The 18,314-nt window shown below is 42.5% G+C and overlaps 1 protein-coding gene across 1 annotated transcript in view; it reads right to left on the minus strand.

The window, feature by feature from the left end:
- LOC131288158 (uncharacterized) overlaps nt 1-17,690 on the minus strand; it is a 57,183-nt gene extending 39,493 nt beyond the window's left edge. The window contains exon 1 of the mRNA XM_058317271.1: nt 17,419-17,690. Coding sequence (XP_058173254.1) covers nt 17,419-17,690 — 272 coding nt within the window. The remainder of the gene's footprint in view (nt 1-17,418) is intronic.
- Nucleotides 17,691-18,314: the final 624 nt, after the last annotated feature.

Here is an 18,314-nt window from a genome sequence, read left to right on the forward strand (position 1 = left end):
AAGCAGCTGACAGCGGTGGGATTTTTTGAAACCGACACAAAGCACGTCCAATTCGGTGCTTGCGGCAAAGCCGGTATCGGTATTTGCCGGGCGATGGATTACGACGTAACGTGCGTATTGCTGTGGTAATAGAAATCTGTCGGAGCAAATCGCCTGTCATCGAAAATGGGCGGAAGCAATTCACCGGAAACGAGATCCGGTTCCGTGGAGGCAGCGAGCGGTTTGGGCAAAACCGTTTTCCATCTACAGTTTAATAATTTTTATCTTCACCGAAGACGCACGAAGGTGTAAATCTTGTAAAGAAAATATAGCTAAATATTTTTGTCATCGGTTCTTTGCGACCGATGCGTTTTATTTATTTAGATTTTCCTAATAAATTAATAAATGAAAAACACAAAATATATTTTTTTAATAACATTATTCACGTAACTGCTGAAAAAACTTCAATATTTCGTATTTCACATACATTATTTCACAGATTAAAAATCAGGTTTATAAATCGCTGGTTAAGAAGTGACAGGTAATTCATGATTCTTCCAACAACTTCTTACTGCCATAATCGCATGTCGATGCTGAAATCTCTACCACATCCGTCGTAAAATCCAAAGCACAAAAATCTGTGCAGTGAAAAGAACCAGCGGGCTGCACAAGTGCAGCTGCAGCAAGAGTGCGACGTAATCTCACCACTTAACACAACATAATTTACCACCAGAACGTTTCAAGCGGTTTCCTCCTCGACAAACGCCCTCGGCAAGCGTAGTCTTTTTTCGTTCAACATTCGGTTGAACGCTGTGCAGTAAAAGGTGACAGGAAAAAAAGTAGATTATTGTACAGTTAAACTGTAAAATGACCAATTTTTTGTTGGGTTGGAATCGTTAAAGTACTACGGACTTTTTATGATCTCTCAGATTTAGGTAAGGGGTTTGACATGTTTTTGCACACTGAAACTCTCAACATAAAAACTGCACCCTATGGAGAGGTGTTAACTATGCATTTTTTTAACACATTGTAACTGTTCTTTCTACATAGTCATCCTCTCAAGTTGTGTAAATAAAATGCTTATCATATGCACATTTTTAGGTATTTTGAATCCACATCCAAATTGTTTTGTTTACCTAAACCTTCCAATACTATTTACAATTTGTCCTAGAACAAACCTCCATCGGTTAAGTTCCTGTAAAAACAAAAGCCTTTAGTAGATAAAGATTGTATTTTAAAGTTTTCTGTGGTTGGAAGCAGTTCCCAGTTTTCGGTGTGAATGCTTCTTTTACGGATCGAAATTAAAAACCACACCAAAGGGCAAGGAAACTTCGTACGAGGCAAGGGGTTTTCGTTGGATGAAAAACTTTTACAAAACTCACAAGCCTCATACCGGAAATGTTTGTCCAGCTTTCGTCTTTCGAGAAGTTCCAAACCGCTACTCAAGAAATTCGTCTTATGCCAAGAAGACTAGCAAAACATGAAAACAAAGGCAATTAAAACTAGCTAACTTGTTTGGAAAACGATAGAAAAGGACAACGCTAACAAAGCCATGCTTGATAGCGTGGAGTTCTTACTATTCCTTCCCTCAAGCATGGTTTAGCTACTTTTGAGAAAGGAAACTTGAACAATGTCAAACATCCCATCCATTGTTTGTGTGGTGAGAAAAAATACGGCGTCTAGAGCCCAACGGAAACACTTACATACACAGTGTACTGAATTTATTTTCTGTAGCACATTGATATCTGTAGATAAAAACTAACTCGAGTATATATTTCTTTTTCTTTTATATGAAAAAGCAAAAACAAATAAAGGAAAACATTACTGTTTGGTAGGAAATGAAAAACACTCACGAGATAAGATTTACCTTGGAATATTTTTCTACTATTTATGGTGTTTAAAAACTATCTGAATCGTTTGGTTAAGTCTCCAGACTTAAATATTTAAAGTTTTCGAAGGATATGCAAAACATTCATAAACGTTTTGAGTGGTTATCGTTTTCAAGACTAACACCCCCCCCCCCAAACATCTGTGGTTGCGTCATTCAAAACTGCTTAAATAACGGCACAATCTAACAATGCGGCCACACTGGACATCACTCCACCTGATAGCTAAAGTTGACAGACGACTTTGAAAGTCACTCCGAAGTTTCCATTCGACCATCAAATCACTTCACACCGAGTTTAGGTCACATTCGATCTGGTTCGATACGGCCTTTGCGCTTGGAAAAGAGTTACGACAAACATGGCAAGAAGAGGATTTTTGTAGAATGGGAAAAGTTTTTCATCTGCCTGGAAAGGGTCCCATGTGGTGTTGTTGGAGGAGCGAACATGCTTTTCCAGCTGGTACCACTCCAAGTGACGATTGCATCCAACCGCACAATGACAGTGTGTTCACCCAGTTCGTCTTAGTTGAGATTCATGATTTGTGAAAGTTTTCTGGACAACAGCTGGCCACAGTGGAGTGTTTGGTTTACAAACTGTCAAAATATGACGAGCTGAATTGGTGAGTTTTTTACAAGATGATTGCAGTCATGAAATTTTCTTTTAGTAACTAGCTAGAACATAGAAGTATTTTACGCACCCAAATACCTCTATATTTCATATACAAAAATATGTATGGATTTAACATTTTAATACCTGCTGAACTCGTAGCCTTTGTTAAGTTGATTTATTATCACCCATCATGGTTTCATTATTTAAGAACTTAATCAATCATCGCTATAACATGTGATTAATTTGATAGGTAAGATAGAAAACTGCTTCATCTTTCCGGTTCGCATATGAAGGATAGAATAAACCCGATTCTTACGTAGCTCGACAGGATACTTCGTTCGTAGCTGATAGATTAAGGCTGGTTCGTCCTTTATAACGTTCATCCTAAATAAACAAATTTGTGGACGATCGACCGCAGCGTAGAGAGATTTATGCAAAGAACATTGATCAAACATGCTTACTATGCGGGCAAATATCGATTTTTGATGAAGCTGTAGAGAAAACAATATTAGTTGTTTGAGTAGTTTACATGAATGTCGGAGAAGATTTTTTTATATACAACCGGTTTCGCAACAACTTATTTCAGGCATGTTCTCGTTATATTTTCTTTACTGAAGAACTTTCTCCATCGCTCTTCGAACATTTTACAATGTTTTGTATAGTTTATCATTCTTCTATCTCCTTATATATCCAAAATCATATTTCCAGAATCTACTCTTTACAATGATATAGAACGCAGAAAACCAAATGGCGTTTTGCGGCAAGTTTATTCCATATAATCCAATCGATTTAGTTCTGTACAGCAATATTTCCAAACCATTGTCATTCAATTGCATCTCATATCCATTTCATGGAACTATGAAGAACATCATCCGTAAGACAATGATCTACCATAGCAATTCTTCGCTGACCCATGAACTAGATGCTACCGGGATTACGCTATTCCTTATTTTACGCTTTATGATTCCAATGTGCTTAATTCCCGCTTCGTTTAGCATATTGGATTTGCTTTCCTGAACTTATCATCCAGAAAGGAGGGCAGCTGTTGGCTATGCAATCTACAATCGCTCGTTTAATCTATCGCGACTTAAAGATTCAAAACAACGTGTAGACGAAATTCTACGATTGAGAGACATTTGCTCTGAAATGGCACATTATCATACACCGGGCGCCTCCATTTGTCTCAAAGGTGACGGCCGGGGTTTAATTTTGTAGATAGTTTGAGCACTTCATTCTGAGGAAAGAATGGAAGGCCAAACAAACACATAAAGCCACATTCAACAGATTCTCCTTCTTACTTCTATCGCTCCCAGAGACAATAAACATCGTCCGCAGACTCCAGCTACTGAAAACCAGAGCAGTAAATTGTGTCCTGGCTAAACCCTTAAATCCTAGTTTAATGCAGTCTGGTCGCTTGTTCTGGTAGCAAGTATGTTGCCGGGAAGAGCTACATATCCCACAGTGTCTGTACAACGTTTTCTAGTGTTCTGCTTCTTTTTGGTCGTGACGACGGGGAACGTGTCTGGAAGCAAATGGAGCGTGGTGCTTGAAAGCTTAACGCGACCGATTCGCTTTGTGTCAAAGTTTAATAGAAGGTTTAAATGTGTGGGTGAGTCTCGAAGAGTGGTAAAAGATTTAAGCACAATAATTTCTGGAACAGGTATCACACAAATAACAAAAATGCGATAACTGCAACATTATTTTGTATTATAAACGATTAAAACATTCAAAATTTACGACAAATCTTGTTAATCCATATAATTTTTGTTTAATATCATTTTACTACCTGAATCAATAAAGACGGATATTGTTTTTGTGGTTAATCAAATTTAAATTGATAACACCTACGTGTCTCTCATAAAAAAAACCGGTTTCCAGTATGCGGAAGGCATCACTTTGAGCCAACACCAGGACCAAAAGCGAGTTTCAATGTAGTTTGACCTATTCCAACGTTTCTACTTCACCGTGAGTCAGTAATACGACAAGTGTGTCACTAACCGAATGGAACAAAAATGTTTCCTTTCTACGGAGCAAAGGAAAAAAAAATACTATCGTTGGCAGTGATTGATTGAAAATAATACGTGTCGTACTCCGATGGCATGCGATTCGTCCCAAGGGGTATCTTTGCGTCTTCTGTCACTCTACTCTACACACTCGATGAAGAAATGCTTTCAGGCGGAAAAGCCTTACAGAAGACCGCTTTCAAAGATTACAGCAAAAAGTTTTCTTTTTCTTTACCTTAAAGGTACCATCGCTACTACCTGGCGCGATGGACTTCCCAGTACGGGTTCCAAGAAACTTACCTGTAAAGAAATGAAAGAAAATAGATATTTTGTGTTAATATAATTCAAATCAAAATGCGTAATTTTACAGTGTGTAAACATGTATTCTAATTCTAGCTAATTTGTTTTTTTTTTTTAAATAAAACTGTGTGAACTTAAAACTATTTTACACACCCGATGGTGCACGCATCGTTGGTAGATTACCAAGAACTATTAGCTCACTTGAGCTAAACACAAGATGAGTCAACACTAGCCACACCTTGAGCGTGCACGTTTACATGTGCATTTGTAATAGCAATGCATACACATTGCAGAAGCTATGCATTGTGATTAGAGAAAAGGCAGTACCGTATCGAGTATATTCCTGTCGCATGATAGATACCGGCTGGTTGTGTGATCGAGAACGAGAACGAATTGGAAACTAATCGATGAAAATCCGGGATGCTGGTGTACGGTGACAATGCCACCAGAAATTGACTCGATGACTGTTAGCCACTGTATCGGAAAGGTTGAGGCCACCGCACAGTCCTTCACCCGGGTCCGGTCAGCTTGTGGTTTTAATTTCCTGGTGTTAATTTTACATTACATCCAACGCAAATTCCATTTGTTTGCGCACGCTGAGATGGTATTGCGTTACGGCCATGTTTAGCTTTCACATTCCAAAAATAACCGCCCGATTCGATCCCAAAAATCCCCCTCCAGACACCGTGGTAGACCATCGCCGAAAGCGAACAACACTCCGCACCTTTCGATCGTCCCTGATTGACAGTTCGCTGTGGATCCCCTGTGCAGACTCTGGCCGGGGCCCGCCCTGCCTCGGTGGTGTCTCGCTAAACAACCAACATCTCGTGGCCAGGCTGATGAGTCAGGCTGGCTGACTGGCTGATGGCTATCCGAGTGCATCAACTCCGGCGGCACCGAGGTGGAAGTTTGCTGACGGCTGCTCAAAAACGGGTGCTAATAGGCAATCAATTAGTGGCACCGGATCCACCGGGGCTCCGGGGTGGACACTATAAATCGCACGCCCGTTTCGCGGTACCGTATCATTTGTGCCCGTAAGCTCGTGCCGGAACGCGACAACGACCGCCGGTCGATTTTGCCGGCCCAAAAAAAAGGACCCCTTAGGAGCGACCGAAATTGCTGAGTTTGATTTTGTGGTGTGTGCCGACTACGCGCGTGCGATTTTATCCGATCCGATTAGTGTGCGCTCAAAATGGCGAAACCGACGGCCGTATTGGTGCTGGTGGCGTACTGCGTGCTGGTGTTGTGTTGGTGCAGCAGTCCGATTTTGGCCGCCCCAGGACGACCGTACGGTGGGGGCGTCATTGTTGGTGGTGGTGTGCGCCCGATAGTGGCACGGCCTAGGTAAGTGTCTACGGTTTGTTTACTACCGCAGCCAGCAGCGGCTAAACATTTTCACTAAACTGTGAAGTCATTAATTTGTGTGTGGGGTTTTGTTTTTCCAAACTCTTTACCGTCAACAGCATTTATCGTGCCCCAGTTATTTACCGCCCGCCGGTTGTGGTGCAGAAAGTAATTCAACCGGTGATTGTTCCACGTCCCGTACCAATTTTAGTCGGTTGATTAGCGAGTGTGTGAAGCGTTGGTGTGATGGTGTGAATGCCACAAATGGAACGTAGTTAGTAGGAAAACTACTCCACGTGATAGCACGTGGAAGGCACAACCCCAACAACTATGACATCGAATAGAAAAAAACTATTCTACTTTAGGAATAATCGTTATATGTGTAATTTGTGAGAGTTGAAATAAAACAGTGAAAGATTTTTTTTTAACACAAGCATACCACACAATTATTCATTTGATAGTGAAAGAACGTATCCAGGGTAAGAAACATTATTTTTCTATGCTTCCTATGAACTCAAAAGTCCCACCATTTTGAGGAAAGTGCAATTTTGTACACAACGAAATATTCAGAACACAACAAGCACTGACAGAAGATGCAACCATGCGCTTTTCCCATATTGGGAAAATACGAACGGAGTATAATCACGCTTCCCCAGCGCTCCGACCAAAATGATGACGGAAACAAAAGTGACTCCATTTTCATAAGCCCTTGCTAAGCCTCAGCGTCATTTCCGCTTCCGCTCGCTGTTGGCCCAACCCAAAGCGCTCGGTCTCGACGTACGCTAAGGGTTGGAGGTTGTCGGGTAAACGAACAGGGCTAAACACAGCTGCCACGATCAGGACGACGACGTTCTGTGGAACATTTGATTTAGATGTCTGTAGTGGAGCGGCCAGGGTGAGAGACATCGTGGTGGAGGAGGGGCGGACATGTGGGAAAACCTCCAAAGCACTCCGAACTCTCAAGCACATAATCACGGCCCCGAACTGCCATTCGCCGCCGAAAGCACCTCATAAACAATCGACCGACCGACCGGCCGACCGAGGCCTGCCGAGTGTGTGATAGTGGCTGGCTGTAGCTAATTTATTGCACTCTGCACGTCCAATGCACATGCACCAGCGTACGTCCAGCTGCCGTTCCGTCGGTTCGTGATAAGTTTGTTTCCCACCCTCGAATCGGACGACGTACGAGATGGATGCGTGAGCGTTCGGAGACAGGATATTTAGCCCGCCTTACTGTAGTGGTGCGCGATAAGCTTCACTCGAGACAAAGATCCCCGGTGCGGAACACGTTTATATGAAGGTATTAGTAAGGGCGTGTAAGTTTTTTTTCCATCCCCAAATAAATATCCCACCGAAGCTTTGTGTCTTTGATAGAGGGAGATTAATTGGATACCATTCAAAACCGTTTGTTTTGCTAATAAATGATTGAACGGGATGAAATTGGGCGGGGGACGCAACATAAGGCAAAGTCTGCAACAATGTTGCCGGCTGTGATTAGTTGTATTAGCAAAGGTTTACGGCTCGTTTACGATCGATGAGCGCAGGTGCAGCAAAGCTGTCGCACGGAAAATGGAGTTAAACGATCCCGTTAACATTCGCCAGAGCTTTGTGACCGCTGCGATGGGAAGTGGCACCATCTGCTAAATGCCGGTAGGTTGAGTTTATTAAACAGTTTATTGGGTTGCTTTATCACTCCCAAGCAGTGTCAGGTTGCCTTGTTTTCATAACCTTGCAATATCATTTTCCCGGGGGAGCCATAAAAATGATCTGATACTTAAAATAGTTAATTAATAAATAAAGATAGCGCAGCACCTGCATCAATAAAATTTCCCTTTCCAAACATCATATTCAATTAATAAAATACAAAATATCTCTGCTTTCAAGTATTTTAGCTCCACTTTTCTCCTCTTTGATTTAATATATTTAATATGTGCCAAAGCTCCATATCATTAGCCCGAGCTGCTAAAAGAAAGATTAGCCCAACACATTGTTTAACCGATCTGCCGTAAAGCGTTCTCATTTGTGCTTTGCAAAGCCGCACAGCACACTAATGAATATCGGCAAGCAGGCTAGAGGGAATACGGAGAACGCTTCGCATCATGTCATCGCCTAATTGACATCCATTGCGTGGATGTCCGCAGCTTTCTTCTTGTGTTGCAGTGATTCAACCAAAAAAAAAAAAAACCAAAGCCCAAACAACGAGCGACCTTGAGCATTTGGTAGAGTCTGCCAGTGAAAAGGACGATCCATGTCACCGAAAGCCCACTGCCACCAGCACACGAAGAAACTTTCTTGAGATTTTCCGAGTTCAGCGTCTCGTGCTTCCTCTGCCAGACAGATAAGGTAAGGGAAAATACAAAAAAAAAAATACTCCCGCACGATTGCTCGTTACGGAGACAAAATTAATTAATTGAAAATGTTTGAATTTCATTAGTCCGGTCGCCGGGTGCTTCGCTTGGGTGCGAAAGCGCAAGCACGAATTTCCGGTCAAAGTTCGCCCATTTCGGACCATTTGGCCATTCGAACCAAACCAAACCAGTGCGTGCCAACGTATTTGTGCGTGTGAAAATGCTAACGTTTCCTTGTGCATCGTTATTTTGGCGTTTTCCACCAAACCGAAATTTTTTTATTCCACCAAACCGTACCACAGAAATCTGTTGACGAAGTTCCCTTTGAACCCACCATCTTTCCGTGCGTTGGCGTTCCTTGTCAGGATGCTAGCATTCGTTTCCGTTACGTTCCGTTGTTCCGTCACATTTTGCTTCCGGATAAGAACTCAACGATAACGAACAAGCCAAAGGACTACACCTCGGGCGGCCTAAAAGAATCACGTAATCTCATTAAATTTACATGAGCCTGATCAAAATCTAATTACGAAATCGAACCGGTTCCACGGAGACCGCATCAACCGGGCCAATCGTACCTCCGTCTCCGAAGGCTTGGTCGAACGGTGTGTTAGGAAAGTGAGGGAGAGCTGTTTTTTATCCACTTAATCCTGAGCTTTTCACACAATCGTGGATGTAAAAATTCAACTCCAATGATTTTCCAATGGCTTCAGAGGTAGCACCACTGGTTGGGCAGTTTTTTTCGCCCACAACCCAAAAGGACTCTGGCCACTTTTTTCCTAACGCAACGTTGATCTTTTTTTGATGGTTTTTTGTCCTTCCGGAAACCGGTTCGGTCGGGCAATCAAAAAGGACTGACCAGCTCCAGAGGGAAAAAAATGATCCGAAATCAAACGCAACGGCCAAAATGGATGGTTTAATCAACGGAAGTACGCCATTACAGCGTCGAATGAGGGAGCTGATTTCAATTTGGAACCCCGCACGGTTGGTGGAGATCGGAGATGACGGATGTGGAGGTCGGGCCCTTCGGTATGGGCCCTTGATTTTTATCGATTTTTGCTAATTTTAGCATCCATTTTGAGAGCACCAAGGTAAGGCAGGGGTGTCGAGCTTCGAAAATGATGGATCCAGTGGTTTGGGTAGCTTTGACAAGGTAGTATGTTCTTTTAGGCTATGAATAATTTTGGATCTTTATACTCAATATTTTGAAATTTGTGAGTTAAAACTGCTTGGTTTATAACAAAGTACCAAATTATTTCGTACGTTGCCCCAATAATCCATGCATTGCGATGCGCAACCCTGCCAGCCACTTGTCTGTCCTCTTCATTGAAACTGCTGATAAGTGTAACCCGAAATTGCGCCCCATCATCAACGTCCACTGCAAAAGTGAGGGATTTCCGGGAAAAACAAAAGGCATCATCACTGGGGAGCAAAATGAAATACTTAGGCCGTACTGGAGGCTCGGGATTCGGGATTTTCTTTGCGCTCCGTGGGCGTAATGATCGATTTCGCTCGCCATTCAGTTCTGGCCCTCGCCCGTATAAGTGGCTACCGAGCTTCCGGTTGACGTAGAGCGCGCATGCATACCTGCTTCGGGTGAGCCGTTGTTTCATTGTTTTAATCTCTGGGCTTCGACGGCTGGCATGGAACGCCGAAATGTGTATCTACTCGACGCTCTAGCACGCACCAGCCTACAACATCCGCTATCGTACCGACCTACGAGGTCGTTTCTACCACCAGCCACTCGTTCGCTTATTAAACTCGCAACAATGTCGAACTCGTCCCGGTACGTAAGGCCCTTGGGAAAACGTGAGCACAGTTGTGGTTTTCGGTCCGTAGCGAAGGCAGATGGGTGGCTTAAGAATTTAATCCGGATATGAAACAATGATTGCTCTGAAGTAAATAGCGGCATTATGACCGTTGCTGAAGTGATGCAACACTGTGAGGAATCTGGCGAGCATGTGCCCTGTACGAACTTTGCATGGTGGACGGGAATGTAGTCCTGACTTTTGACTTTGGTTGTTATTAGTAGATTATTGTTGATATAGTCAAACGGAAAGAAGAGTTCACAAAATCTTGATTTGTTTGATCCCATTTAAAGTTTTGCATAATGTAGCCAAACCAATCATAGATCAATAAAGCAAGTGATTAGTAATATAAACTGAAAACTTATTCAATCAAAAACACTTTCCACCTTGATCGATAGCTATACGATCCTGTTTCAGCAATATGAGTTCTCTTCGTTAAGATAATTCAGTTCGAAAGAAATTAATCTGACTAACTGGTTTCCGCTTCCGTTAAGTACACACCAACCAACTTCGCAAAGGATCCAATCGCTACTCCGGTTCGAAATTGAATCAAATTGTGGTACGGTACTCGATGCGAAAACTTTAAGACCCCAAACGAAATTGGAAGCGAGTGATAGCGCTCTTGACACACTTTGGGAGAAGTTTTTCCGGAAGCAGACAAAATTAGATTGGTGCTCCGAGTGGTGGAAAAAAGCACCAACCCAAACGGTAAAGTCGGTTTGAAGAAGGTAAAGTTTTGTATAAATTGTCGATAGAATGAATGATTTTCAATCACATGCAAATCGTTTAATGCTTCAGTTAGACTTCTATATCTTAAGAAGATGTTTAGCGTTTGATTAATGTGTAAGAGAACTGAAACTGTTTAATCAGCTTATATTCTTATCATAACTCTTGTGCGATTCAGATTTGTTTTGGATGGTCGCTCACACTGTGCCACTTTTCATACTACCCCGCTGGCATTGACGGAAGTAATTTCATCAGCTTCTGCTGAGTGCAGTACAAGTTTTGCTGCTTCCGCTCGCACATACTTGAACCACTTTTACAGACCCGTCTCGTCTTACACGTCTTCGAGGGACTTTTCTCATTGACACAGTTCTTAACTTACACCATCCCTTCCCCACCAGACGCAGTTACCACCGTTGAGCGTTGTGGTTGGCTTGAGAATTTGATTTAAGTTGAATGAAGTTGTCAGCTATAAATACGGTTTCATCTCGCATCCCCTAGGTCAGTACGAGTTGATCCAAGCTCAAAAGACACCGCTAGTAGCGAGACATCTAGCATCAAATCGTTTGCTGTTCGGTGAAAATGATGCTTTCACGTTTGGTAAGTTGTTTACTGCACTACTTTAGCGAGTTGTTCTGAGGCAGGTTGATAATCGAATCCTACGCGTAGCGACGTTGATGCAATTTGTTTTCCTTTTTTCCAGGTTTTCGGGCTGTGTGCCCTGATTGCATGTGCGTTGGCCGTTCCAAGTCCGCTGCTGAAGAAAGTTATCGTGAAGCAGCCAATTTTCATCAAACCAGCTCCTGTCATCGTGCACCGGCCGGTGGTTGTAAAGAAGTTCGTTCAATCAGGAGGATGGTGGTAAATTTAAACGAAAAGCAAAGACATCCAGAAACCACACCTAAGCTAGGGGAGAACCTGGTTTTCTGCTAGTACTATGTTTATCATTGTTGATTGGCGTAAAAAAAAAAATCAATTAAAACCGATTTCCTGTAAAGCATATCGACCTCTAATACATGGTGTCGCATCCGGTACATAAACCGCTAGGCACGATCCTCAAGCCCAATCCTTCTTTCTACTTCACTGATGACATGATCCAATTAGTTTCCTACCCACCCAGGGAATGGGATTTGACACTCTGACGACGTCCCAAATGTACTGCGAGCAGATTTTATGTGTCCGGCAGTGGGAGACGGAAATTGGTTCAATTAGGAGAAACGTTGACGCCGGTGGTATAAAATATATCGAATACAAGGCAAGCAATCCGTTACAGGTTTACGAGCTGGCAAAGGGTGGCCCATGTTGCATCTCCTCGGTACGTGTGCATACTAATTCTCGACGGTCGGGGTTTTTCTTCTTCAGTCACCGATGCTTTATGGTCAGTCAACACGTGCACGTTGCCAACACTGGGGGTGGAAATAGGAAAGACGAGGAGTGCATTCGATTTACCGATTGTAATCCATCCCGTAAATCCAGAGGACGGTGTACATCCACAGCTACCATTTCGTTCTCCCCTTCACAGTCCTTTAAATGATCCGGGAGTTCAGAATTTAGGAACTTGACATGACTTCGACCGGTTTGCGAAAAGTGTGAGCACGACGAATCGTGGGAAGTTTTTCCCCGTAGAACCCAAAGCCGGATATTCTCGGCAAAATGAAAAGGAAAAGTACTCCGAGCCCGGGCCGGAGTCGGGTCGAATAGGTTGATGGTTCCCCCGGGGGCCGTACGGTTGGAGGCCGTGCTGTGATGAGGACGGTCGTAAAATTCCGTCATTATCGTAAAACTATACACGTCCTCCACGCTGCGTCCTTTTTTCCCTTGGTAGAGTGGTGGTGTAGGAATTACGCAAGGACATCCGATTGTGTGCTCCCACCCCTTTTTTCCCCCCACCCGAAAGTGATCTGCAGTCTGGGGCTGCGCGATGTGTCTCGTAAGGGATACACGGCTTTTTGCAAAGTAGAATGAAGCCGTTCGACGAGAAATGTGAAGCGGCTACAGATGGTCAGAGGATTAGAGATTTATCGGGGCGTACTGCTGCTTACCTGCGAACGACCGGTTGGCAGGTTGTTTCGGTTGTTGGGCGGACGATTAGTGCCAATTGAATTACCCGTCTCCGAGGAGACTCTCCTCTCCCTTCTCCGGGAGTAGGGCTCAAGGGTAGAAAGGGAAAACTCTTTAGCCATGGACAGATTGTATTTAGCGTTTGGTTGTGCTTGTGTTGAGAGAAACTATCTGGACGAAGACAAATGGAAAAAAGCGAAGTGGAATTTGTACTTTGGGATTTTAGAGAAGTTGTAAACCTAAGCTAAAGTTCATACAAATTGACTTTAAAAGCATTTGGATTATTTTATACAAAATACGATCTTATTTCTCATCAAGTTCAATAACTTAAACTGAAGAAAAATTGTTCTTAACGAATAGAAAACCCCTGTTCTTCCACGAAGAAGCCAAGTTTGTTGCCCTTCTCCGATGGCGAAAGAACATTGAGGCTAATAGACGGGCCGGAATGCTGCAAATACCCGTCCGCTTCCTGTTTACCCCCATGGCGAAGTGAAGAAGGAGCGGAAGGACAGAAATGTTAGCCAGCAGAACTTTTCCCGACCATCCAGCCCTTTCTTTCCGCAAAATTTAGTTGCGGTGCAGGCAACAGTTTGTCCCTCTCTGGCGGTTGTACGTTGCACAGTATACGGCATTTCTGCGTGACTAATCAATCCCGGCAGCAATGTGACATTGTCCTTAATTAGTAGAATGTGCTGCCTGTTACGATGGGTTTCATGTAGCTCCAGATGGACATTCATGGACGGATTTTGCTTCATGTTAGCCACGGCGCAAGAGCTGGTTGACATAAATTGTTGCTACATTTGATATCTTGCAAACATTTGATAACTTTTCGAGATAGTAGTAAAGTAAGTAAAGATTATCCAGAGTATTGTAATAATTGTTTATACATTTTTTAATACATTTCAATTTTCATGTTTATATTTTTTCATTATTTTAGATATTTGAAATCTTCACAACTTATCCATGTTACAAACTAAACTGAAATTAAACTGAATTAAACACTATACTAGTTTTCCAGTTTTCAACATCTGCCCAAGCACGCACTTCGCACTTCGGCTCCCACGTCCAGACAGCGATAACAATTATCATCAAACCGTAACATTCCTCGTGCGATGGTGACGCCGGCTATTCTCGTCCCGTTCGGGATTACGACCGCATCAAACGCCCATGGGTCCAGCTGGCTTAATTAACCATTTGCGACGAATTAGCAATATTGACATGAAGATGCTGGAAGATGATTACAACTGCAATCGGACGCGAGCCCATCGATGGAACCGGAACCAATCGCAATAAGTGTTCATAGTTGATTTAATCCAGCTAAAGGTGCTCGCATCTGTGGCTGGTGGGAAATGGAATAGTATGATCATCAAAAGCTCTTCGATAGTTGTTTTGAAGTGACGAACCACGTCAAATGTGGAATGTGAATTTATTGATGCGAACATAGATCAAATAAGAGCCTCCAAATCAATTACTATGACAGGCAGAAGTGTGCTTTCGGTATGCGTTTCTTAAACAAGTTTCCATCGCTGGCATAACAGGAAATCTTTCGAATGAATGCAGCTAGAGCAATGCTTCGTGTTTCGATTATGAAGCGAAATCAAACATTACATATTGAAATTCCTTCATACGCACGAAAGCGTCAAACAAGTGTCTTCTGAAAAAAAAATTATAAATCACTGAAGGTTGAAGGTTGCTGCCAACCAACAACTGCTTAATTTTATTGATGGCATAGAACGTAAAAACAGGCACGTAGAAAGTGGAAAATAATCGAAGGAATGCGTTCGTGAAAACCTTAAAGCTAACGACCCATCGATTTCCCAGCGGACATTTGCGAGGGGATGAAGAACGGAACAGAAACACTTGGGTCCGCGTGGGAGCTCGACGGAAACGACAAATCTTCCGGTCGTCAGCGGAAGCTGAAAGCCGGGGCGGATTTTTCGCTCGACCGAAACTCCCGAGGGATGTGCACGAGCGTGCTCCGTATTATCCTAGCTACTTGAGCAGAAAATTGCTCGTCATATTTGTGCGATTAGCGCAGCGCCAAATTGATTGTTGAGAAAAATATACACGCACACGCACACATATCCACCCGTCGACGGGCGGTCCCCGGAGTGGCAACCTCTCCTGGGGTTACCCCGCGCAGGACCTTCGTACGTTTGTCATTTTCTTTTCTGGCATCGTGACCCAGCTGCCAACATTTTGCGAAAAAGCGATCGGGAAAGAAACGAGACGTCTCCGTTGACATGTAAGCAAAATTACACCACCATGAGACCCTCCATTACTTCGGATAATGAACATATTGATGGATTGTTTCAATTTCACAGTGTTTGGCATTGAACGAGGGGGAAGTGGCACGCATGGTGCGCGGCCATCGGAGCAGATTTATTTTGCTTGATTTGAATTCAAAACACACGTTTGTTTTGCTTATACTTAACTTTATGAAACAAGATATGTAGTTGTAATTATGTAAATTATCAATAAATTAAATGTCAATAAGAATCATTCAACTTTTCAATTAATGCGAACAAAAGATTCGGATGTAAAAAAAACCCCAAAAACTATACTAAGGTTGGGGTGCCTTATTGAGCCTTATGTTTGGCAATCTGATACTGTATCTTAAAATTTAAACATAAATTAGCTTTTTCGTATTTCGTAACTATAAAGCAATGAAAGCTCTCAGCATTAAATCCACCCTTAAAGCTATGTCTTTCTTGTGCAACTATACGGTGTAAAATAATTCATGCTCGATACTTCTCAGTCAATGTTATCTAGCTTCGTCGTTTGCTAATTCAAATTTATTTGTGCACTCAAAATGCAGATCGGCAAGCGTGTTTACCGTTTCCTTGCGTTTACTTGTAATGCAATTGAGATTCATTGCTGCTTCAATGTTATACGTCTTCGCAACTACGGACGGGACCGTATGCTCCAGTAGAAAGGACTATAAATTTTACGATTTTCAATAACATGTTCAACATGTGCTGAGAAGCGAAGAGTTTGGCCCGACTATACTACGTACGTGATCGATTTTTCGTTTTGAGCGCCGTGAGTAAGGCGAAAGTTTACAATTTTGCTTTCCCACCGAGCTTTGCACTCGTCGAATGGGAGTACTCATTGTTCGATGAGTTAAAGAAAGGAAAACAGTTGATTTCAAGAATCGAAAATGTCAAGTAGAAGAATGGACATAAACAGGAAAATGCATTTTCTATACATTTATATTTTGTTCAGTTTCCTATCTTTTGTCACAACGAAGATGTAAATTTATTGTATAAGTACATGTCGTTGAACATGTTAAACTTGCGAACCAATTCAATACAAACTGTGGATCCAGCAAGGAGTCAATTTTCTTTAATACTTGGATGTTCGCTGTGGAAGAAATTTCTCTTCCCACATTTTTTAAAACAAAAATTTGTGTCTAAACAAAGCAAAAGCAAAAGTTTTTTTCCCCCCGTTATAGCTTCGGGAAGCAGTTTTGTTTTGCTTCTCCACTATGCATATGAGAGCAAGTGGAAAAGACGGCAGGTTGAATGCTTCTTGTGCTGCCATTGCGCGCTGTTGTTATGAGGCAGGAAAATTAAATTGAAAGAGTTTTATAAATTGAGTTTTGCTGTGAGTTCCAGTGTATCGCCGAGGATTACATTTCCGCTTCGGTAGGATGACGATGAGAGTGTGGGGACGGGTTTACGCGATTGGATGGTTGGTTAGCAAAGGACATGCACCAGCAGAGCATGGTTCATTGGATACCTGCCGTATCGTATTCAGGGTAGCCTTCCCCTTTGGATTCAAACTGGATTAATGGCAAAATAAGGGAAAAAAACAACAGATGAACCCTATTCTCTCGATGGATTAAACTGAAAACATCAAATCTACTCGGGGTGTTCACAGTAGCGTACTTTTTTAAACAAAAATAAATTTTGATAAATAATAACAAGGACATGAATTAGATTTTCAACGTGTTTAAAATTGGAAAAATATATCGAAACACAATTAAAAGGCAACCACTGAATATAACAATACAAATAAAAGACAAAATACAAGTTATCCTCGTAACCCAATGACGATGCTATCATCCGCCATGATTGCAAACTGAAATATGTGGACCCAATGGCATTCACACCCTCAAAAGCAATCTTCATCGGGAACAAGAATATTTAAGAATCGGATTATGTCTCTTCATTCCATCGTATATTGTATCGAATTCAATTCCCTAAAAGGCGGAGCCCGATCTGGGCATAGAAATGGAAAAAGCCTTTTGTTCATTTGCCGTCCTTATAGATCCCTTTTGCTAGCCGAAAGGGTTTTCGCCCGGACCCGATATTATCGGGTCGCCACAGATCTCGGAAACTGGTTGAAGATTACTCACTTGCAGTAGTAGAGCCGACCATCTTTGGCCGTGTGAGCAGTCCAGCCTTCCTTCAGTTGCTCCTGCAGCGTCTCCAGATAGCGGCTCACGTCTTGAATCGGTGGCGTCGACGAAGCGCTGGAAGAAGAGGTCAGTGACGACGGTTGTTGGGCCGACAGAAGGTTCTGGGCGTGTTGCTGTAGATGCTGTTGGTGCTGTTGTTGTTGCTGCTGCTGCTGGTGCTGCTGCTGTTGCTGCTGATGGTCAGTGCTGAGGAGAGGCCCGGGCTGCATTCTGGTGTTTTCGACGTGCCCGGCAACGACTGGCGGGTCGTTATCGGATCGGAGACAAGTGAAGGAAAATCTGCAAAAGAACCCAACAGAATGGAGACATATTAGGTCGGTTATTGGGGAATGATGTCGTGATTCTATCTACAAATTATTTTAAAATGTTCCCTCACTTAAACTGTACTTGTTCTTGATGTCCCGATAGCGCATTTATAAACCAACAATCTCACCCAAAGTTAAAAATGCAAAAGTTTATTGTTCATATGTTTCGATCCGATTGGAGAACATTGATAAGAAATGATGAATTACGACGACATTAAATCCTGCTGGCCAGTTTAGTGTACCTTTAGAGCAGTTTAATTTAAGCAGATTTCTCTTTATTTATCGTTAAAAACAAGCTTCCCGTTTCTATGCGAAGAAAAGTCTTTCCAACAAACAGCGGACAATGATGCGGCATTCTACAATTTTTTTGACCGCTACACCGTGCCTCACGATAAGTTCATTACCTTGCAGCTTTTAAGCAACCTCAGTGGAAGAATCAGCAGCATTCGGATGTACAATGAATTGAATTTAGCAATGTGGAGACTAAAACAAAAGATGATGCGGAAAAATAATATTAAAAAAGGTCCG

Source organism: Anopheles ziemanni, chromosome 3 (genome assembly GCF_943734765.1).
Source record: "Anopheles ziemanni chromosome 3, idAnoZiCoDA_A2_x.2, whole genome shotgun sequence".
In the NCBI taxonomy this organism is placed as follows: Eukaryota; Metazoa; Arthropoda; class Insecta; order Diptera; family Culicidae; genus Anopheles; species Anopheles ziemanni.